The sequence below is a fragment of the Myotis yumanensis genome, unplaced genomic scaffold (genome assembly GCF_028538775.1).
Source record: "Myotis yumanensis isolate MYYU_CA2020_CCGP unplaced genomic scaffold, mMyoYum1.0.hap1 SCAF_5, whole genome shotgun sequence".
Classification (NCBI taxonomy): Eukaryota; Metazoa; Chordata; class Mammalia; order Chiroptera; family Vespertilionidae; genus Myotis; species Myotis yumanensis.
Genome location: NW_027223756.1, coordinates 94,152,007 through 94,174,564, shown reverse-complemented (window position 1 = coordinate 94,174,564; position 22,558 = coordinate 94,152,007). Strand labels below are relative to the sequence as shown.

General features: G+C 52.4%; 2 protein-coding genes across 5 annotated transcripts; both read right to left on the bottom strand.

Annotated features, from left to right (window-relative positions):
• Window positions 1–162: 162 nt before the first annotated feature.
• CCAR2 (cell cycle and apoptosis regulator 2) lies at window positions 163–16,563 on the bottom strand. Of its 3 annotated transcripts, none has more exons than XM_070416584.1 (21): window positions 16,545–16,563; window positions 15,421–15,519; window positions 14,449–14,540; window positions 13,939–14,030; window positions 13,633–13,747; window positions 13,356–13,485; window positions 13,079–13,175; window positions 7,421–7,540; window positions 5,460–5,682; window positions 5,268–5,381; window positions 4,768–4,931; window positions 4,174–4,345; window positions 3,861–4,088; window positions 3,537–3,758; window positions 2,857–3,001; window positions 2,655–2,737; window positions 2,100–2,246; window positions 1,827–1,938; window positions 1,538–1,726; window positions 1,190–1,395; window positions 163–979 (listed from the first exon to the last, which is right to left on the bottom strand). In XM_070416584.1, exons 2-21 carry the CDS (start codon window positions 15,476–15,478, stop codon window positions 935–937), a joined length of 2,754 nt encoding a protein of 917 aa, XP_070272685.1. In that variant the 5' UTR covers window positions 15,479–15,519; window positions 16,545–16,563; the 3' UTR covers window positions 163–934. The 3 variants fall into 3 exon arrangements, with proteins under 3 accessions (XP_070272685.1, XP_070272686.1, XP_070272684.1); XM_070416585.1 differs by lacking the exon at window positions 16,545–16,563 and adding an exon at window positions 16,385–16,496 and having other exon boundaries at window positions 2,655–2,734; XM_070416583.1 differs by lacking the exon at window positions 16,545–16,563 and adding an exon at window positions 16,385–16,494.
• Window positions 16,564–17,304: 741 nt separating this feature from the next.
• CUNH8orf58 (chromosome unknown C8orf58 homolog) lies at window positions 17,305–21,719 on the bottom strand. Of its 2 annotated transcripts, XM_070414088.1 has the most exons (8): window positions 21,662–21,719; window positions 20,416–20,555; window positions 20,047–20,325; window positions 19,566–19,706; window positions 19,321–19,429; window positions 19,080–19,192; window positions 18,763–18,869; window positions 17,305–18,221 (listed from the first exon to the last, which is right to left on the bottom strand). In XM_070414088.1, exons 1-8 carry the CDS (start codon window positions 21,711–21,713, stop codon window positions 18,122–18,124), a joined length of 1,041 nt encoding a protein of 346 aa, XP_070270189.1. In that variant the 5' UTR covers window positions 21,714–21,719; the 3' UTR covers window positions 17,305–18,121. The 2 variants fall into 2 exon arrangements, with proteins under 2 accessions (XP_070270189.1, XP_070270188.1); XM_070414087.1 differs by having other exon boundaries at window positions 20,047–20,555.
• Between the last annotated feature and the right edge of the window lie 839 nt (window positions 21,720–22,558).

The window sequence follows — 22,558 nt, the reverse complement described above, 5'->3', positions numbered from 1 at the left end:
CCAGCAGCCGCTGAGCGCAAGGGGGCTTGCTCTCCCTGCACCCACCCACCTTCTGGAGGCGACTACACCTCTATCCAGCAGAGGCTGGGCTGAGGGCCAGGAGGAGGGGTGGGAGCACAGCTGGCCTGGAAGAAGAAGGGAAAAGCTGTGGAGGACACTTGGTTTGTTTTTTACTTTGGTTTATTTAAAAAACAAAAGCAAAAAAAAACAAAAACAACTTTATATACAAAGTCAAACTGAAACCACGGATTACGGAAAGAGGTGAGACTCATGGGGAACGGGAAAAAGGCTGGGCCAGAGCCAATACCACATTCTGAACACAGGGAGCCGGGGCAGAAGTGCTGGTTCCTGCTGGCAAGTCCGGGGGGGGGCTGGAACAGTGCTCACTGGCCAACAGCCCAACAGCGAGCGGGCTGGCACTGACTCCCTTCCTCCACAGGCCCCAGGAAACTCAGGCCCCAGGACACTCATCCCCCAGGAACCTGTGCCTGTGACCAGCAGGATCTGTGCCATTCAAAGGAAGGGGTGCTTACCCCAGCCAGACTCCACGTCTGTTTCTTCATTTATTGGCATCAGACCTTATGACATAGTCAAAGAGCCTTTTCCTCCCCTGTCTTACTCTGAACTGGAAGAGGACAGGAGAAAGCACAAGACTAAAGGGCCCCAGGAGAAACCCCAAGGTGGAGGGCAAAATGACATTCGAGGGGTGCAGGTGTTGGATTTAGTTGTAAGTGGAACCGGTTCCTCACTCGTCCGTCCACATAGCACAAGCAGACCCCACCTGACGGCCTGAGCTCCCCTCCACAGGCTGAGCACGGGTCAGCTGCCCCGCCTGCTCCCAGGTCCTGCTCAGCTTCTCTCTGGAACCAAAGGGCTCTAACTTGAGCAGGCTCCATCGCTGACCTCGCAGGATGGCAGCTCCTGCGTCAAGCCCTCAGTTGCTAGGTGCTGGCTCCTCCTTCTCTACCCAGCTGTCAGCCTGTTTGCAACAGATGGCACGAGAATTAGGACCCAAGGAGAAAGGACTGCTACCCACTTCCTCCTGGGGACTCAAGTTTGCAAGCTGCTGGCTGACAGATTCCCTAAGAAACTGGTGGATGGGGGAGAAGGCGAGGTGGACCAAGGGGCTGTTGTTTTGGCATCATCTTGACTAAGCCCCCCAACTAAACCAGCTCTCCTACAGGCTCACCTTTTCAACCATTCGCTGCATCTCCAGCTGCAGGGGGGTCAGGCGCCTCCGGAAGTCATGCAGCAGCCGCTGAAGCTGGTTCTTCTGCCGCTCAGCTGTGCGGGCCGTGTCCTCGGCCTCAGCCAGCCGGGTGCGCAGCTCCTGCATGTCAGCTGCCAGCGTCTTGTTTGTTACTTCAGTGGCTGAGAAGCGGTGATGGCTCTCCTCTGGTGGGAAACACACCGGAAAGACGGGCGCTAAGTTAAGGATCGGAGCTCAGGGCAAGAAGCCTGCAGCCTAAGGAGTGGGTTCCCCTCGGTCTCCGTGTACCCATCTGCACGGCCATCGGCAGGCCCATCAGCCACTCACCTAGCTTCAGTTCCAGTGTGTGAATCTTGTTCTCCAGGTAGAGCCGCCCACTGTCCTGCTGCTCCGCACGTTGCAACAGGTTCCCCACATTGATCAGGCTGCCGTTGTGGGACACCAGGCCCTTGTGTTCCAGGGGGGCAGCTACTGGCTTTGCGCTTTTCCCAGAAGGAGGTAGCAGGTCCAGGTTTCCTAGAAGGGCCATGAGAAGAGGTAAGGGTTGGGTCTCAGGAGGAGAAAGCAGCCTGCCCTGCCCATTCTCCACAGAAGGCCGCAGAGCACCGGTACACACCAAAGAGCACCTCCTCGGGAAGCCCACTGTCCGTGCCCTCGGAGCGGCTGTACTGAAGGCTGCGGTACTGGCAAATGTTCTGGGTCACCACCCTGCTGACCAGCTGTTTGGCCTGCAGAAAATACACACCCAAGGTCCCCTCTGATGAGAAGGTGCAAGCCCTCCCCGGGACGTGAAAAAACCTAGTCCCCCACAGTGCAGGTGCGTGCCTGTGCACATTACGTCAGGTGAGGCCACCTCAGAAAGGGCCAAGGGGGACGCGAGAGAAGGCACCTGCTCTGCACTGAGCCGGAGCCCAAGGGTAAGCAGGATCCTCTCCAAGTCTCGACGGTGCAAGTAGCCACACCAGTTGGCATCAAAGAAGACAAACGCAAGAAGACAGTCCAAAGGGAGCACAGCAGAGGGGTCCAGCTCCTTGGGCTGCAAGAGGAAACGAGGATGAACGGGGTTACACATTGTTCTCTCTGGCTAATCGCCTTTTACAGCCAAGTGGCCTGGCTGACAGTTCCACCCGGCGCACCTTCCGGTTGGAGACCTGACCCTGAGCCTCTAACCCAAGGCCTCCAGGACATTTCTGGCCCTGGGGCTGTCCCACACAGGAACCCAGTGTGTGTGCTCCTACACCAGCTGCCTCTCCTATTCCCCCTGACAGACGCTGAAGTGTCCCCTGGGTCCTACAGAGGTGCTGTTCCATGAGCCAAGAACCACATGTCTGGTCAGTCAACAAACAATGGAAGTCATTTGTAGAAGTATAGCTCCCAAGGACGGGCTCAGGCCTTGCTGAGTGTCACTGTCACTGAGGCCGGAGGGGCAGAACACTGGTCTTACCATGTCCTGAAGGGAAGAGAACTCCATCTCTGACTGGTTGGAGGCAACAGAACGGACCTCGGAATCCTCCAGCTTGGCTCCTGCTACAGAAGGCCTGGCATGAGCTTGGAGCAGTGACCACATGGCCACACCGGCTCCAGTCCCAACGGGAGAACACTAGAGCCACCCACAGCCGCCAGCGTGCTCCCCCCCCTGCGCTCACCGAACTCCTCCTCCCCATCGTCCCGCAGCAGCAGCAGCTCCGGGTCCAGGGCCATCTCACAGAGGTCCTCCGACGCCTCAGCCCGGGGTTTCTCTTCTTCCTCTCCTCCAGAAGATGGGGGCTTGGGCAGAACCCCATCTTCCTTCTAAGGAAAGCAGACCGAGATGAGGACTGTCCCCTGTAATTACTAGCAATGACAATGGCTAACACTGAGTGTCAGCCCCCTCCAGGCACGGGTCCAGAACAGACCGGGGCACTTTCCAGACACCGGGGATTCTCCCCAGGAGTCCAGAGCAGCCCGTAAGAAATTATGTTGACCTGAGACCATTTAGTTGGGTGAGAAGCCCCAAATGCTTTAGAGGGGCTAAGAGAATGCAGTGTTCTGGCTCACCACAGCCTGAGCCCCTCAGAGCACTCCCTTCACTGAGCTCCCTGTGCTGCCACCAACCACACTTCCCTTCCCTCCTGCGCCCGCTTCCCTCCAGACACAGCAGCACAGCACTCCCTGGCCGAGGGCCGAGCACCCTGCGCCCATTACACACCAGGCTCAGGCACATGCGTGAGAGAGGTTCTGAGACCGTACGTGCTCAGAACAGCACCTGGTACCACGCAGCACTCGAGTTCTGTTCAACGTTACTATGTGTAGCCCCAGTGCCCGCACAGGGGGCAGAAGTACTCACCGGTGGGGTGTCTGACTCAGCAGCTGTGCCCTCACTCTGTACCTCCTCCTTGGACTCCTTGGCCACCTCCTCCTTGACCACTTCTTCCTCCTTGGCCACCTCCTCCTTCTCAGGTTCAGGTGGGGCCACGACCTTTTCAGGAAGGCTCAGCAGCATCTTATAAATCCTATAGCCAAAGTCCCTCTGCAGCATCTCCAGAAACAGCTCAGCCAACACCATCACCTGGTGAAAGAGGCCCATGGGCATCAGGAAAAAGGGAATGTCCCAAGCCCCGCCACACACCCATACACCCTACCCCACAGCCTCCCAGACTCCTACACCCACCTCAAAAGAGATCCTTTCCTTGGGCCTCCGGTCCTCCACAATGCCATGGAGGGAGAGGTTTATGCAGCCGGGGCGTGCCATGACAGCGGGTTCCAGAGGGGGTGGAGGGGCCTCTGGGAGGTCAGTGTCCACTTCCTGCTGTGTGGTGGCCTCCGGGTTCTCTGCATTCTGTTTGGTGTCCGCTCCTTGCTCCGATGCCTCGCTTGCCTGTTCTGTAGGCTCTGTTTCCTGTGATAAAAGCCAAGAGCTGTGACCACCTGGGTTTAGGTCAGGGCATCTGTTCTCCCCACCTGTTAGTAAGGCTCTGCCTTACCGCGGGCACCTCCTGGGCCAGGGGAGCTGCCTCTGCAGCTTTCTGCTGGCACAGGGCCTCCCACTCTTCCAAAGTAGGCATGATGGTCCAGACATCCGGCAGGTACACCACCACGGTCTGGAGCCGCTTTGGGGGTCCTGGCTGCAGGTACTGAAACTCAGCAAAGCGCCACCTGCTCACAGCAAAGGGAAAACGAAGTAGTGACCCAAGACATCTGCAAGCAAGTGCTTCAGTTTCCAATCAACATTTAGTGAGCACACACTGCGAGCCAAGCTTTGAAAGTTCAAAAATAAAAGATACAGACAGGTCCTCAAGAAATGGTTAGTCAATGGGGAGACACAAAAAAGCAGACGTTTACTTTCCAAGGTGCTAAGGCAACAAGAAGGAGCACTGAAGGTTGCTGGGGGAGAGGGGTTAGCTGCCCTTCCACATTCACATCCTAGTGATGCTCATGATCCGGGTGGCCATTTGTGAAGGCTGGAGAGAGCAATGAGCTGGGACTAGGGAACAAGGGAGAGCTAACAGGTGCAGAAGCTTGGCCCGAACAGTCGCCAACTCCACTCGCTAATAGCCGGCCCGCGGGCAGCCACTCACCACTTGGTGCAGGCACTCAAGTCAATGCCGGTCTGGGCCTGGGCACAGCGGATGGCAGTGCGGACTAGCACCTGCGGGTCGCCCTTGGGATCGAGGCCATCCAGGGAAGGAGACCACTCACCCCCAACCAGCACTGCCTCTTCTTCTTTCCGGCCCAGCAAAAACTGCAAAACGAGATCAGGGCTAAGAAACGAAAAAACAATTACCTGGGTCTCCCACTGGAAGGCAGCCTGCCACCGCTGGGGATGCAGGCAGCAGGGTGTGGCAGAGTCCACAGGACGGTGGGGGGTGGCTTCTCCGCCCATGAACACGACCAGCCACGTAACGTTCTGACAATAACAGCTCTGAGCAGCGCTATGCTCCTGGTAAAACCAGAGGTGTTTCAGCTCTGAAAAGCCTTGTTTTTAGGAGTTCATGAATAGGCGCTGAGCTGCTGAAAACGTGACACGGACTGGACGTTATCAATGACTGCGTCTTGCCTAGTGGACTCCAGCTCTCACCTTAATCTGCTTCAGAGGGTGTTCTGGTGCCTCCCTTGGCTCAGCCATGTCATCCACAAAGAGCATGCAACAACGAAACAGTTCCTCCAATCCCGGGGAAGAGAGCAGCAGTACCTGTGGAGGGTAGCGGGAAGGACACTCAGCTTTCTCAGCCTCCAACAACGGGAGCAAGCGGGACCCCAGCCAACTTACCTTGGAACTGTACGCGGGGTCACTGTCTGCAGGGACAGGCTCAGCACCAGTGTCTGGAGCTGGCTCCTTCGCAGAAGATACCTGGATCCGGCTCGGATGGTGGAGGGAAAAGGGCTGGCTCAGAGGGAAGGCTGACAGCCAGCTCAGATGCACAGCCAGGAAATCGGAGGGGACCAGGAGACTGCGGTAACGGCGCTGGAGTTCCAGGAAGTCACAGGTGGGGCTGTAGGAAGAAGCCAAGACTAAGTTATCTTTTAAATTGAACCGTAAAAGATTTGAAAAATCAGAGGGCAAATTATTTTATATAATCTGGGAAAGAACTTCTAAGTAAGACACATCTGGGGGGAAAAAATGGATCCAATTTAACCACCAAAAATGTTACAACCTCTAAAGGCAAAATAGTTAAATTGGAGAGGAAAACATTTGCAATACATAACAGAGAAAAGAGTCACTGCTTATCATAAAAGGAACCAAAAAATCACTAACCAAAAGTTCACACAAATCTGAGAGAATACTGGGAAAAGTGACAGCAACAGAAATGAGACTTAAAAGCCCATATAAATTTGCTCAATCTCACTTATAATTAAAGAAATGCAAATCAGAATATCACTTTTCACCCATCAGACAAAGATAAAAAAAGTTTGATAAGGCAGTGTTGGCAGAGGCCTGGGGAAACAAGTAATTCATGCCCGAATGGTGAGACGTAAACTGGTATGATCTCTTTAAAAGAATGGGCAATTCTCTCTTCCTCTCTTACTAAAAAATAAAAGTAAATAATGGGCAAGAGCCATCAAAGTTCAAAATCAGACCCTCTGGGTCAGCCACTCCATTTCTAGGAGCTGATCTCAGTAAAATGCTTGCACCTGTCCACATGGATGCATGCAGAAGGATGTTTATTACAACAATATTTAGGATAAGACTAAAAATGGGGAGAGAGTTGGTTAAATAAATGGTAGTCCAACCATTCAGTGGAATACCATATAATTGCTAAAAAGAATGAGCTCAAGCTAATAAACATTAAAATTATTTTCTAAAGGTCTTTAAGAATGGTTACCTTTGCCCTGACCGGTTTGGCTCAGTGGATGGAGCGTCGGCCTGCGGACTGAAGGGTCCCAGGTTCGATTCCGGTCAAGGGCATGTACCTTGGTTGTGAGCACATCCCCAGTGGGGAGTGTGCAGGAGGCAGCTGATCGATGTTTCTCTCTCATCGATGTTTCTAACTCTCTATCTCTCTCCCTTCCTCTCTGTAAAAAATCAATAAAATACATTAAAAAATAAAAATAAAAGACACCAGCCTTCCTCTCTCCTCAATATCTGTCATGGAATCATAATTTCTGTGGAAATCTGTGTATGCCTTCTTTCGTGGTTCGCCACACAAACTCATAGGAAGCTGCAACCCCCAGGGCTACAATGATGGCTCCAACAATACAGATGCTTGGCCAGAAGGCCACGTATCTGAGGTTCTGTCAGAGCATAGGAAGACATGGGGGTTCATATTCTCCTCAACACCCAAGTCCTTCGTGATGGAGAACTGGACGACTCCAGCAGCGGCAGGCACTCAAATGGAACTCTCAGTCAGTTCCTGCGAGTGAGACGTCAGCTTGCAGGCTACATGCTGAAGCACTCAGAAAACAATGCAGAAACCAGTCCCAGCGTTCCTATGAGCTGCAGCTTCTACCTGCATTGTAACTGCTACCGACTGGCAAGCCTCAGTTACAGCCTGGCATAATCATTTCTGGTGATCAAATCATAAAGTTTATCAGGGCACCCATGTCAGTGGTGCTCTGCTGGTCAAAATCTGAGATTTCAAGGTAAAAAATTTGTCACATTATAAAACAAAAGGTCATAAGAACACACACACTCACACACACAAACTCTCACAAAGACTGTATCTCATTTACACAAGACTCTGTTACCAGCCGCAAGCTGCACCCCCACCCCCTCCCAGCCTTGCCACTCACCTGTCCACAGTATAGGGAGTGAGATGGACTCGGTAAGGAGGCAAGTCATGCCTTGGTTTCTTAGCACCCCAAGGCTCTCCACCAGCCCGCTGTTTGCGTTTCTTGGAGTCATAGTCATCGCTGGAGGTTGAGCCATCACCAGAAGGAAGAAACCACACTGTTACTTATGATTCAACACACACTGGCCTAAAAAGAACTGGAAATGATCTGACTCCCCAATGTTAAAGCAATGGATAAGGAAGCCATGCTAACAGCCATATAACAGATTGTTATAAAGATAAGAAAATGGATATTTAGATGCTTTTAATAACCATTCATGTTAAGCCAAAAGAATGGTATATAACACTGTATATATAGTAGTACCTCAACTGTGCAAAAAAAAGCTTTAAAAGACTGAAAAGAAAGAAAATATTAATGGTAGTTGCCTCTGACTAAAACTTATGAATAATTTTTAAATACTTTTCAGAACTTTATAAATTACAGTTAACATATAATTTTTTTAATGAGCAGAAAAGACTTTGATTATTATTCTTTTGTTGTTAATCCTCAACCGAGGATACCTTTTCATTGATTTTTTTTGAAAGAGTGGCGGGCGGGGGCAGAAATATCAATGTGAGAGAGACACATCAATTGATTGCCTCCTGCATGCACCCCAACTGGGCCAGGGATCAAACCCACAACCCTTCGGTATACAGGCCAAACTCTAACCACTGAACACCTCCAGCCAGGGCTGATTTTTAACAAAAGACATATGGTAACCATGCTAAGAGTTCTATAAAGTAAATTTGTTTTTTTTTAAATATATTTTATTGACTTTTTACAGAGAAGAAGGGAGAGGGATAGAGAGTTAGAAACATTGATGAGAGAGAAACATCGATCAGCTGCCTCCTGCACACCCCCCACTGGGGATGTGCCCGCAACCAAGGTACATGCCCTTGACCGGAATTGAACCCAAGACCCTTTAGTCCGAAGGCCGACGCTCTATCCACTGAGCCAAACCGGTCAGGGTATAAAGTAAATTTTATTAAAAGCAATAGCTCGGCTGGTGTGGTTCAGTGGTTGAGCATCACTCTATGAACCAGGAGGTCATGGTTCAATTCCCGGTCAAGGCATATACCCAGGTTGCTGGCTCGATCCCCAATGGGGGGAGTGCAGGAGGCAGTCGATCGATGATCCTATCTCTCTCTCCCTCTCCCTTCCTCTGAAATCAATAAAAACATATTTTTTTTCAAGATAAATAAATGATACAGTTCTCATAATGAACGTTTGGGAATACATATTAAAGTCATAAGATACTCTGATCCAGTAATCCCACTCTGGAAAATTTACCCCAAGGAAGTTAGTTCAAAAGAAGAAAAAAGGTTATATATAGAAGGGATAAAAAAGCAAACTGAGAGTAAGAAAACCACATTCACATCCAGCAATGTCTGGATTTTTATTGTAAATAAGTAAAATAATCATGCAGCGCCCTAGTGGGTTTGGCTCGGTGGACAGAGCATCAGCCTGCAGACTGAAGGGTCCCAGGTTCGATTCCGGTCAAGGGCCTGGGTTACAGGCTCAGTCCCCAGTGGGGGGCGTGCAGGAAGCAGCCGATCAATGATTCTCTCTCATCATTGATGTTTCTATCTCTCTCTCCCTCTCCCTTCCTCAATAAAAAATATTTTTTTAAAAAAAAATAATAATCATGCAGCCATTAAAACAATCATGAGGATCACATGGAAAAATGTTTAGTAAGAATCTATAAAAATAACTTGAACTCTAAGATTAAAATTATAAAATGTATGAATATATAAAGACTAGAAAAAGAATATGGGGGGGAAAGTGGCAGTAAGTAATTTTTCTCTTCAAAATTATTTTCTAAAGGTCTTTAAGAATGGTTACCTTTGCCCTGACCGGTTTGGCTCAGTGGATGGAGCGTCAGCCTGCGGACTGAAGGGTCCCAGGTTCGATTCCGGTCAAGGGCATGTACCTTGGTTGCGGGTACATCCTCAGTAGGGGGTGTGTAGGAGGCAGCTGATCGATGTTTCTCTCTCATCGATGTTTCTAACTCTCTATCCCTCTCCCTTCCTCTCTGTGGAGAATCAATAAAAATATATTTAAAAAAAAAAAAAAAAAGAATGGTTACCTTTAAAGGGAAGGAGAGTCCTAGCTGCTGCTCAGTGGTTAGAGCATCGGCCCACAGACTGAAAGTTCTCAGGTTCAATTCCAGTCAAGGGCCGGAACCTCAGTTGCAGGCTCGATCCCCGGCCCCAGTTGGGCACGTGCAGAAGGCAACATATCAATGTGTCTCTCCCCCTCCCTTCCACTCTTTCTCTCTCTCTAAATATTAGTGGAAAAAATATCCTCTGGTGAAGTTTAACCAAAAAATAAAAAATAAAAAAATAAAAGCAATTTTTTTAACTTTATATAACAGCATGCACTACTCTATACATTCATGTAATAAATTACTCATCATTGTATCACTGTTATGAGTGCAATAAATAAAAACAGATCAGAAAAAAACTTTAGAACAATATAAAATGCCAGATTGATAACGGGAAGACCCCCATGTCAGGGAGGGTAGAGTGAAGGGGGCCTAATATATGATGACGAAAGATGATTTGACTTTGGGTGGTAGGCACAGAGCAATATAAAGACCTTGTAACAGAAATCTATACCTGAAGCCTATATGATCCTATTAACCAATGTCACCCCAATAAATTTAATTTTAAAAACAAAAGAAAATTTACCTAGTCATTACACCCCAGGAGCTAAGTTGTTATATTTAACATAACATGGTTTTTTTTAATTATTATTTTTTAACATACAGTGGGGCCTTGACTGACGAGTTTAATTTGTTCCGAGACCGAGCTCGTTAAGGAGCTTGTTAACTCAAATTACTCTGTCAACTCAATGCAAAAAATCGCTGAGAGACAGCTGGTATCTCAAAAAACTCGTTAGTCAGGACACTCGTAAGTCAAGGCCCCACTGTATTTTTATTGATTCCAGAGAGGAAGGGAGAGGGAGAGATAGAAACATCGATGATGAGAGAGAATCTCTGATAGACTGCCTCCTACAAGCCCTCTACTGGGGATGGAGCCTGCAAACCAGGCATGTTCCCTGACCAGGAATTGAACCGTAACCTCCTGGTTCATAAGTTGACGCTCATCCACTGAACCACACCAGCGGGGCCAGTGTTTTGTCTTTTCTCTTGTGTCTGCCTGGGTAATTTCCCTGTTCATCCAAAAGCTGCCTTCTAATCCTGCTCTAATGGGATGTTAGTGCTTCCATGTTTCTAACAGAAGAACCACTCCCCACTCATCTGACAGCTCTCTCAGCTGGTTTATGACTGGAGTGAACTCTTCTGTAAATGCTGCCAACCTATAGTTAAACCAGATGTTCCACTGAATCCTGTGAATTCCACAGCCAGTTTCCACTCCTATTGTGACTTGTCAGGAACAGGTTACAAGGTAGTAGTGCCAGTGGGAGGCATCTCAGTGACCTCAGCAGGAGACACTGATCCCTGCATCCCAAAGCCTAAAATTCAAAATAAAACTTGGCTTCCAGCCAAAACGCTACTCCTTTATAAACTGTTCTGCCCAGAATGACCTAATTCTTACTCCCCCTTCCCTACTCCGCAGATTCTGTTACTGACTGACAGTAACATCTCTCCTTTCTCTAGAAGCCACGACGCTGAGGCATTATAGCCAAAGTAATAGAACATGGGCCTCACACTGAGCTTGACATATCCAGGCCATGCAAACGCAACTGACTGTACAGAAAGGCTGAACCTGAACCCAAAGCAGAGAGTTCATAGCAGCCACTGATTTCCATCCAGGTTACATCATCCCTGAGCACAATTACTGTGATAGTGAAGCCTTAATAAATTCATGGAATATGAGAGGTGGAAAGTCCTTAGAAACCGACCAGGAAGATGCACCAGATGCGAGATGTGGGAGCATGCAAGACATGTATCAGTGACTTGAGAACGGGACAGTGTGTTTCAAAGGAGACACATCCTGGACCATCAAAGCGACCCCCTAGTTAGAATTCTCGACCTAGCTGAAGGGAGCACACACGCGCTGCAGCACAGAGACTAGCTGCATCACTGCCTAAGCTTTCGGAGTTACTCCATGAACCTTTTAAGTGTTGACTTTGCACTGCATTCTCGGCCTTGACCATGTAATGATTTACTGGCATCTGGGATCAGGGGTTTCCGTCATAGTATAGTTCTCACTTCAAAAGAGCACAAGAACATGAGAGCATATTCTGAAGTAATGGAAATATTCTACATCTTTTTTTGTTGTTATTAATCCTCATTCAAGGATACTTTTCCATTGATTTTTAGAGAATGGAAGGGCGGGGTAGAGGCAGAGAGAGAGAAAAACATCAATGTGAGAAAAACACATCGATTGGTTGCCTCCCGCACATGCCCCAACCAGGGCTGGAGATCAAGCCTTCGATGGAGGCACATGCCCCTCAACCAGAATCGAACCCGGGATGCTCCATCCACTGAGCCAAACTGGCTAGGGCTCTACATCTTAACAGGAGTGAGGGTTACATGGGATTTTCCACTTGTCAAAATTGTCCAGTTAAGATTTGTGCATTTTAACCTATACAAATTTTACCTTTAAAACATCAAGTATGAGGCAGGAAGTAGACAGAGGTAGAGATAAAAAAGAAAAAAAAAAAAGAAAAGAATAGCAGATGTTGATACTCAAAGCTGGGTGATGGATATATGAGAGTTCATCGTCCTCTTCTGTTTACTATGCTTATACAATAAAAAGTTAAGATAAGACCAACAGATGGAAATAGAACAAGTCTTAAGCAAACTAGTCTAGAGCTTAACTCCCAGGGATATAAGCAAAACCCTATAGGAGAGAGTAAGGCAAGATAAGGAATGTGAGCCAGAGAGAACAGGTAGCATGCGCTTGGCAGTCCCCGATGCTCACAGATGATACAGGATGGCCTAGGAGGCCCCACAGGCCCAAATCCACCATGCCTGCTCCACACAGGCCAAGACACTGTTTGCCTGTCCCAGACACAGGCCTAGTCTTCTAGGCAAAGTGCAACATGCACACTCTAACCCCACACTGATGTATACAATGTATATGAAGAAATGTTCTATACTAAGAATTAAAACATATTCTACAAAGTTACTTTTTTGGGGACAAGCACCATTTTCCTGAAAGTTGTTTTGTATTTAGAGACAAAGACATATACAGGGAAGAAAGAAAAAACATTGATTTGTGTTCCACTTATTTATGCATTCATTGGTTGTTTGCTTTATGTGCCCTGACCAGGGATTGAACCCACAACCTTGGCATATCGGGACAACCCTCTAACCAAATGAGCTACCTGGCCAGGGCCTCTTGATGGTTTTGATTCTTAGTATCTCAATCTTAGGGACTAGAAATAAAAGGGAAAATTACATATTAAGAAAAAATTCAATATGATTATTTTGAAAGGTGAATTACATCAAATCCCTGCTTACTGAACCAGTTTATAAAATTCCAATATTTGTATATACCTCACGTGTCTGCCTACTTCAGGGTAAAGGAACTAGGATCTAACTGCAGGAAGAGAATGTTAGTGTCAGCAGGTGGCAAAGAAAGGGGCGGTGCTCCTAGAGGCAAATAAAGGAAATAAAATATTTTTTCTGATTGAACATCCTCTTACCTTCGGCCCTGATCCAATCGGCCATGAGGGCCCCGAGCAGGAAATCTGTTCAGGTGGCTCAGATGAAGTGTGTGGGATGTTTGGAAGAGACTCAGAGCTGCAGAGAGAAAATGGCTGGTGACTCCAAAACTCTAAATATCCAACTCCCCTGTCCCATTCTCTCAGTGCACAGAAGTACCCACTTCTATTCACAGAGCAGCAACCTGACAGTTACAAGTCCATTCATCCAGAGTATCCCATAAAGCGACACCCCAACATCCATGCCACTGGTACTCACGCTTTTGAGGAAAGAGTGGGGGAATCCGATGAGGCTGGAAGATCAGCTGGGGCTGAGCTCCCAGAATCCCTTGCTTCTGGCCCAGGGCTGCCACATGTAGAAGCGGGGGTGCTGGGGACTTCAGTAGGGGCTGCAGGGCAGTAACCAGGAAATTCAGGGCATCCCATAGTTGACGTGCCCATCCTCTCAACAAAAGTAAAGTTCGTGCCCAGCTGTCAGGACCCAGGGGCTTCCCTCCCTCCCCTTTCCAATGCATGTGACCAGGAGAGAGAAATACCTGATTGGAGAGCGTTTGCACCTTGACAGCATTCCAAGGCACTGCCTGGCCTGGGTTGTATGCAGCCTTCACCAGCACCTTCTCACCCAGCTGGGGCAGCCGGCCCTTCACCACACTGCCAGCACATAAGCCTAGTCAGGAGACCCTGGCCAAGCCACCCTAACTACCCCAATGAGCCCTGCCCATCAAGATTTCTCACACCTTGCATAAACACAGGAAAGCAATGGCTTTAGAGGAGCCCCAAGAACATGGTGACAGAAGAGAATCAAACAAGCATTTCCAAAAAGAGACCAGCCTCAAACCCACCTTAGCTGAAAAAAGACCTCTTCATCCACCACCCCAAAATAGTCGTGCAAGCTGGTGACAATGCCAGTGAAGACCCGCTGCTTCTCCCCACCCTGCAAGAAAAGAGTGCAATTCAAACAGGGAGCACTTACCCACATTCCGCCATTAGCATCTACACACACACCCCGCCCAGCTCAGGCAGAATACTGCATCAAGATTCACAGGGAAGGAAGCATACATGTTTGGTGGACATAATCCATCTTTTTGCCTCGGGGGGGGAGGAGAGGGGATGCTGATTCTTGCACCACAAGCTTCTTCTAGGATTCCCAGTTATTTTATTCCAAAGAGCACTCTAGAGATTTCCCTACAGCCAAAATTCCCAGTCAGAGGTGTCTAGTCACCTCCATACTGGCCCAGGACAGGTGTGTCAGGAAGGATGAACACTGTGATGTAAATACGAAAGCATCAGGCATCCATGCATGCTGAGTGGTCCCAAGCCCTAAAACTCACTAGAAAGGATGCCCAACCTACCTGAAGGTGCCTGGCATTTTGGGACAGGTCTGTGGCCACAGGAGGAGTGAGCAAACCAGGAGGAGGACCCAGAAGAGATGTTGAAGCTGTGCCTGTGGGGACAGAGAAGCAATCTCCAGGAACTGCACCTCCACTGTTCAGCCTACAGTCAACTAGGGCAGCGATTTGCAACCTTTTTCATCTCGTGACACACAAACTAATTACTAAAATTCTGCAGCACACCAAAAAATTTATTTTTTGTCAATCTGACACACAAAAATAAGTATAATTTTTATTCATTCACACCAGATGGTTATTGTCATTTTTTTCAATTTGACAAACAACGTGTTGACTGCTGTCATTTTTTTTATTTGACAATCTAAAGCAGCGGTTCTCAACCTGTGGGTCGTGACCCCTTTGTGGGTCCAACGACCCTTTCACAGGGGTCGCCTAAGACCATCGGAAAACATATATAATTACATGTTGTTTTTGTGATTAATCACTATGCTTTAATTGTGTTCAATTTGTAACAATGAAAACACATCCTGCATATCAGATATTTACATTACGATTCATAACAGTAGCAAAATTACAGTTATGAAGTAGCAACGAAAATAATTTTATGGTTGGGGGTCACCACAACATGAGGAACTGTGTTAAAGGGTCGCAGCATCAGGAAGGTTGAGAACCACTGATCTAAAGGAAAAGAGGCCGCTGCCCCTGACTACATAGTCAGATATTGCATGTTTCAACCGCTGCAGCACCCGGGTTGAACATCGCTCAACTGGAAGACACGGCAAACTCAAAAGGCAAAGTGGCTCCAAGCAACACTGCCACAGGGTTTCACTGGCAGCCACTGTGGTCGGCTCCTATCTTCCTAGGCAACATCAGCAGCAAATTGCACTCCACCAAGGAAAACCCAAAAGCCCTCTTTTTAAAGACCCAAAGCGCATCTTTCCCAGTGTGAGCCCGGGTAGGGATAAAGGTGATCACCTGAGAAGTTACGTCCCCCTGGAAGTGGGTTGATCCGCTGACGCTTAAACTGGGACATTGGGATTGCTGTCTTCTTTCAGAGTCTCGGGGGGGAAAAACCTTCAATCAGAAAAGAAATAGATTAGCAGCTCATAGGGGAATTTTCCATCAACCCCAAAACAGGAATTAAATATCTTGAGGAGAGTAGGGAGAATGAATGGAGATGGTGAGTGAAGGGAACATAAAGAGTAGCAGAAAATGAAGAAATTACATTGTTCCAGTTTGCCCTCACAAACAACCCCGCGGCGGGTCATGCTGCCATGCCATCTTAAAGAGCAAACTGAAGCTTGGAGAATGACACTCGCCCGAGGCCGAACAACCCGTTAGTGACTACACTGGGACTCACACCCGGACACCCGGCCATTCAGCGCTGCTCTCGCTTTGCCACGCCACCCCAGATGGGTGGGGGCTGGGGGCTGGAAAGAGCCCGGAGACGTTCATTCATTCAAATACATCCGCCAAAAAGCTCCACGCAAGGCCCAGAAAAATGAAGGAGGCGGCCGCTAGAGAGAAGATCGCGTGGGTCCTCTCCCCGGAAGCCCGGCCCGCTGCCCCCCCCCCCCCCCGCCCTCCCCGGCCTGGTAGGTAGCAGGGTGGCCCGGCTGACCGCGAATCCGGCTGCGCACCCGCCCTCCCGCTCCCGCGCTCCCCGGCCCTTGGCTCCTGCCTCAGGGTCCGCTGGGGCCGGACCTCCCGGGCCGGGTCACAGCCAGGCCACCGTGGAAAGACTGAGGCGCACTGTTTCTCCTCCTCCCGCCCGCCCGCCCACCCCCAGGGCCGAGGCCGTTGCCAGGGAGACGGGACTTGCAGTCCAAGGGGGGCTCGGCCCTTTCCACGCCCGAGCATCTTCGCTGGCGGCCCTCGCAGCCCCCCGATTGGGGGAGGAGCGAAGAGGCAAAAGGGCGGCGGGGGCCAGCCGACCCACCTGCGGGCCAGGGCCGCGACACCGGGGGGACAAAGACACCCGGAACCACCACAGCCGCTGCAGCCGCCGCCACCGGAAGCGCCTCTCCGGAAGCGCGACCACTAGTCGGAAGCTGCCACTCTCCCGGATATAGTCCCTCCCTCCGCTCCACCGATCTCACCCTTCCCCCACGCGAGCCTGCCGTGGGGCGCCTACCCGGGAGCGGAAGTACGCCTTCCCCGATCGGATGCGCGTTAGGGAGTTGCGCCGGGGTGGTGTTCTCCCTTAAGTGTCCCATTAGAAAAATGAGCATCAGAGAATTGGTTCTTGGTCCAAAGAGAGCTAAAGTTGGACCCCAAACCCAAGAAAGCACCGCACCTTGCCTCATTCTGGCAGATCCCAAGTTTGCAGCCAGTAGAGAAGCAAACCCTTCTGACCAGAGAAGGAGGAGGCCTGTTAGTGGCTAATTTTAGGAGACATTCCTATGTCTGACTCAAGCCAATGACCCCCTCCCCAACCCTGGCCTTCCATTTAGGGCAACACACACCCACACTTCCCATCTACTGGTACCTGCAGATGATGCTTTTCCCCTTTCTCAATTAACGAAGAGCTAGGAATCTAACAAGCTATATAGTAAGATAAACCACCACAATATTTAGGTAGACATTTACAGAGTTCTCGTAGACTTTAGTCTTCACAACAATGCTGGGGGTAATTAAGTCAGGAATTAGTGCCATCATTCTCAGATAGGAAACCTGAGGCCTCAATGAAATGACTTGCTCAAGGTCTTGTTGCTAATCAATGGCCGTTTTAGTCCACATTGCCAATTCCAGCCCCCCCCCCTTGTCCCCTGATCTTCCCAACATCCCTCCAGTCTATCCACCCTCCAACACCCATACCCTCCCCTTCCCTATTCATGTAACAGTCACAAAGCTCTTTAAGATAGTTTAATTTTATTTTATCCTCAAAACAAACCTGTGAGGTAGGTAGGTCAAGCATCATTATACAATTTGGGAGATTAAGTGGGAAGCTATGGCTCAGATAAGTTAAGGGATTTTGTGAAGGTGTAAAAGCTAGTGTGGGCCCCTGGTTTCAGCTCTGATGTGTAAAGGCTAGTAGGAAGCAAAACAGCTAACAAAGGTTACTCTGCTATTCCCCGTTTTCCCTAACCCTCTCATTCCTGGTGCAGTCTTCGAGGGCTCTGCTCTATGGGCAAGACTTAAAGCAAAGACACCCTTCCCTGTCCTGGGGCTTCCAATACAGGTATGCAGAGCAAAGCAGGACTCCAGGATCAGTAACTGTCCATTGAGGAATGAAGGTCAGTCCCATCCTTCTGCAATTACCTCACCCAGAAGACCAACCTTTTGAGTGTGTGATTCAGGAGAGATGATTGGATCCAATAAGTTCACAACAGAGATACTGTACATGTATATCATGTTGCATACATTCATATCTGCAACACACTGGACCCCAACAGATCACCATGCCAAACATGCTCCATGGGTGCCTGATAAATTAGTGCAGGGATTTCTGGCAGTCAGAAAGGCGCCCAGGAAATGCCACACCTTGGGGTCTCCCAGGGAACCAGGGCTCCTCTGCCAAGCTGCTCAGAGGAGAAAGACTCGGCTCTCACCGAAGAGGAGGGGAGGCATCAGCAGCTTTTCCTGGCAGTGCCCCAAAACAGCAATGGGGCAAAAGCCAAAGAAGACTTCACTGCACACCCCTCTAGCCAGCGTCATGTCCCTGCACCAGGAGGTCTCAGGAGACAGAAAGGTTTTTTGCTCGTTGCTTCTTCACCACTAACGATGGCATAAAGGTCTTCCTGAGGGGACGACATGGAAGGTCCCTTGACTCAACTCTGTGAAAAAGGAAAGGAGGCCTTAGACTCGGAGAAGGAAACGAAGGTAACAATGGCCCAGCGTGGATCGGCATTGCGTATCTGCGGTGCGGAGCCTGAGAGGGTAACTGATATCATGCTTCTTCTTCCTGAGGAATTATTCAGTGTAACTGCCCACCCATCATCCACTGTGGAATCCTTTGTCTGTGTGCCCCCCACCACACACACACACACACGGGAAGGTGGCCTAAGTTTCAGCCTTGGGAGTTAAGGTCTTGCTGGGATGGCCTAAGGAGATCCCCCATATTCTAGTACTGGCTCTGCCAACTGATTCATCATATGGCCTCAGGAAAGCGCCCGCCCCTCCTTTCCCGCCCCGCCCCCCCCAACCTCATCTGTCAATGGGGAGTTTAAACTACTTCCTGTTTCTTCCAGCACCCTCTCCAAGACTGTTTATGTCACTCAGATTTCAGAGGGACAAAGAGAACTAGGAGTACAATCTCTCATCCTGGTCCATCGGGCTCCACCCTCTGCCCTAACTGAGCTGGGCCACAGTACCCACCTGAAAGCAGGGCCATTAGGAGGTACAGGAGGCTCAGGGTGTTGAGGGCTCTTCCAGCGAATCCGATTGAGAAGGACCTTGACCTTGTTCCAGTGGGAGAGATCCCGCTGAGCAGAGAATGAGGGGGTCACCACAGAGCCCCACCCCACAACATACCCCATACTACCAGAGGCAGCTGTCACCACAGTCCGGAGAAGTCACCTGCTCCAAACACAAATCCTCTCATTTTCCCAGAGTTTCTGGCCTTTAGGGTATCCACACAAGCCAGCCACCCACACCTCCACCTGTCACCTGCCCCACACATACCCATCACCTACCTTGTGACTCTGGGAGGACTGAAAGGTGTGGGTGGGTTCTGCTGGGACTCTGGACAGCCTGAAAGGGTTGGCACTGGGCACCCCTACCTTTGGGGGTGAAGCTCCTTTTTCCCCTTCAGAGAAAGAGAATTGGGTTACCCAGGGCCAGGAACAGGAGCACATCCACCAAGCCCAGGGCTCAGGGGGTCTGCCTGGGGCCCTGGGCAGGCAGAGCACAGAGGGAGACACAATTGCCCCATACCTGTCTCCCGAGTCTGGCTGAGCAGCTCCCATGACCCCCGCACCTCACTGCCTGGGGCATGAGAGGGTGGAGGTGAAGGGGCCACAGTCGACTCCTTCTCTACAGGGCCCTGCGTACAGGAGAGAAGGGCAGTCAGAGCCTGAGCAGAGACCTAGGCTGTTCTGAAGGAAGCCCTGGTGCCAGGGGTCCCACCCCTCCCACTCACGTGCCCACCCAATCGCCTGGCTGCCACGTGGCTCGCTCACCGCAGGGGGCCTCTGGGCTTGCAGTTGCAGGTGCAGTTGCTGCAGCCTCACCATCTGCTCCAGCACCAGGCACAGGTGTTCCAGGTAGTGAAGACCCTGCCCGGGAGGGCAGGCCCCGGCTTCAGGCCCCATGCCCCTCCCCTGTAGGGCAGAGTAAGGGAGGGGAAACTTGGACTCAGTCAGACTCCCTCCCTTGGCAGCCATCAGATGGGAGCAGAACAGGCAGGGAAAGGAGGATCATGCAACCAACTGGCCTCCCAATGCCCAGCCAGCCGTGGTACCAGGCAAACCTCATACCTGCCCACCTCCGCACAGCTGGGAGTGGGGTGAAGCCAGGAGCTGAGACACAACCCATGATTAAGGACAGAAACGCCCCACCCCGAGAGAGCTCCGGGGAGAAGAAATGGGGAGCCCCAGCAGCCCCCCGGTGAAAGGGCCATCGCCATCCCACTCTTCACCCAGCCTGAGAGGGGCCACTCACCACCTCTGCTTCTCCCAGGCCTGCCTCTAGGTCAGTTTCTGCGTTGGCGGCCCCCTGGTCCCTTGCTCCAACAGGGGGCATTTCATACTCAGGCTTCCTTGTAGGCTTCCGGGAGCGGTGGTGGTGTGACAAGCTGGCAGGTGAAGTCGGGAGCTGGCTGGACCGCTCCAGCACCCGCTCTAGCTTCCGGCTGGCCAGGAGCCGGCCCCAGTGGGCAGAAGGCTCCATGGGCAGGACCAGGGGCTCAGGGCTCCCCACGGGCTCAGAGTCCAGGCAGTCCTGAGAAAGGCGTGGAGAGATGGCCCAGGAGCTGTCCCCAATGGCCATCTCCACTCCCGAGTCCAGGAAGGCCAGTTTGGGAAGCGGCACCTGCGTCCGGAGACCTTTCAGCTCGCCATCCCCCTCCCAGGAGTCCGATGAGCACTCTCCGCAGGCGTCCGGGATCCGGCGGTAGGAGCTGGTGACTCCAGGCACTACACACCCTCGTGCCAGCTTCTCGCCAGCCCCACCTGCAAGGAGAGGGATTCAGGCCGGGCAGGCTGCCCCCACCGCCCCGCATTCCTGGCAGCTGAGCGCATTCCGCGGGGAGGCGTGGCTGGGCCACAGGTGAAGGGAGGAGCCTGCAGGACACAGCCCCGCCCACCCCGGCAGCCCCGCCTGGAGCCGTTCGGCGGAATTCCCGCCGCAGGAGTTGTTAGTGGTCACGGCCAGCAGGGGCCGCGTGGTGGGCTGTTGGGGAGGGTCTCCTTTCAGCAGCCCCTGGGATGGCCCCTCTTCCTTTGAGGAGGGGGTGCTTCCTCCCGGGGGCCCCTGCACTCCTGCCCCTAGGTCTGCCTAGGACCTCCAAGCCCTAAGTGGGGAGCTGAAGCCTCGCCCACTGCTCCCCAAGGCGGGGTGTGACTGCACCCCCTCAGGGCGAGGGGAAGGGCACAGAGACCGAAGCCTGGGCTGCAGCCTGGCACCGGGAGGCTGAGGAGCTCTCCTGGAGCTGCGGGGCGGGGGGGTAATTTAAAGTAATAGCCCCTAACAGGTGGGGCTTTAGTTCTTTTAAGTGAGAAAGAGTGAGGACTCTGTGGAGAGATGAAAAGAAAAAGCTTAAACAGAAGAAAGGGAAGTAGGGGGGTAGGAGGAGCCGTCGCTTTGTCACTCACTGTCACCTGGTGCCAGGCCCTCCTACCATCTGGGCGCCCCAGTTGGTACTGAGGTGCAGAAACTGAGACTGGCGAGGGTGGAGGACTCTCCACGTCTCCCAGGCAGCCCCGGGGCCGGGCAGGAAGGGGGCCACCAGCACACACACACACACACACACACACACACCCGCGGCACAGGGAAGGGGCCGCCGCCGCACAGGGGCTGTCACACGGCTGCAGGGGCGGGGCCGGCGGGGCGGGACCCAGAGCGGGACCCAGAGCGGGACCCAGAGCCGGGGTCCGAGGGGAGAGGGACGGAGGCGCCGACGACTTAACGCCCACACTCAGGGTTTCCCAGGGCCAGGCGCGGTCACTCGACCGCTCACGGGGCGAGGTCGCGCGCCCGGGGCGCAGTCGGGGTCGGGGGTGGGGGTGGGGGTCGGCGCTAGGGCGGAGGCTCTGGCCGCCTGGGGGTGGCGACTCACCCCGGCCGCCGCCCAGCGGCTCCACGGCGAAGGCGCGCCGCCGGCCCAGCATGGCCCCGCTGCCCGGCCGCTGCAGCCGCCGAGGGCTCTCCGCCCGCGGCCCCCGGACGCTCCCTGCGCGAGGGGAGGAGGCGCGCGGCCGGAGGAGGCGCGCAGGGGTGCGGGGAGCGGGGCCCCCAGTGCTGGCTGCGTGCGGGTGAGGACCCTGGTCCGCTGCCCTTCAGCCCGGGCAGCCCCGCGCGCCCGCCCCGGCCCGGAGCCCTCGCCTGGGGTCCCTCCGCGTCGATTCACACGCGGAGCCCGCCTTCCTGCAGCCGAAACGCCGCGGGCGGGCGGGGCCGGGGCCGGGGCCGGGGCGCGGAAGGAAATGGAGCCCACGTGCCGCCTGGGAGGGCCTGACCGGGACGCGGACGCCCCGCGCTCCCGCTGTGCGCCTGGGCCAGTCACCGCCACCCGAACCCCATCAGGGCTCCCCACGGGCTCAGAGTCCAGGGATGAAACGGGGGATGCCGTCTGCCCAGGGAACTCCTTTCCGACAGCTGCGGAGCGCCGGTCCGGCCAGCCCCGAACCCCCCTGGCCCCACCCTCTTCCTCACCGGGGACCCTACAGCTGGGGTGGCGGGGACTCAGGACTGGGGACCCAGTGAGCCGGGGAGACTGGCGAGCGGCCTGGGGCGGGGCTCCCCTGTCCCAGCCCTCTTTGCCCACGGGATTCAACCCTGTCACCCACCACCCTCACCGCGGGGCCTGGGAGCCCAGGCGGCTGCTGGAGTGACCAGCCTGTGACCAGGTGGGCTGGGGGCCTCTGAGGAAACCTGTCCTCCTGAGGGAGGTGACCTGGCTGGGGACATCCCGGCAGGACCCAATCCCCTGCAGCAGGCGAGGAAGCCGGTGGGC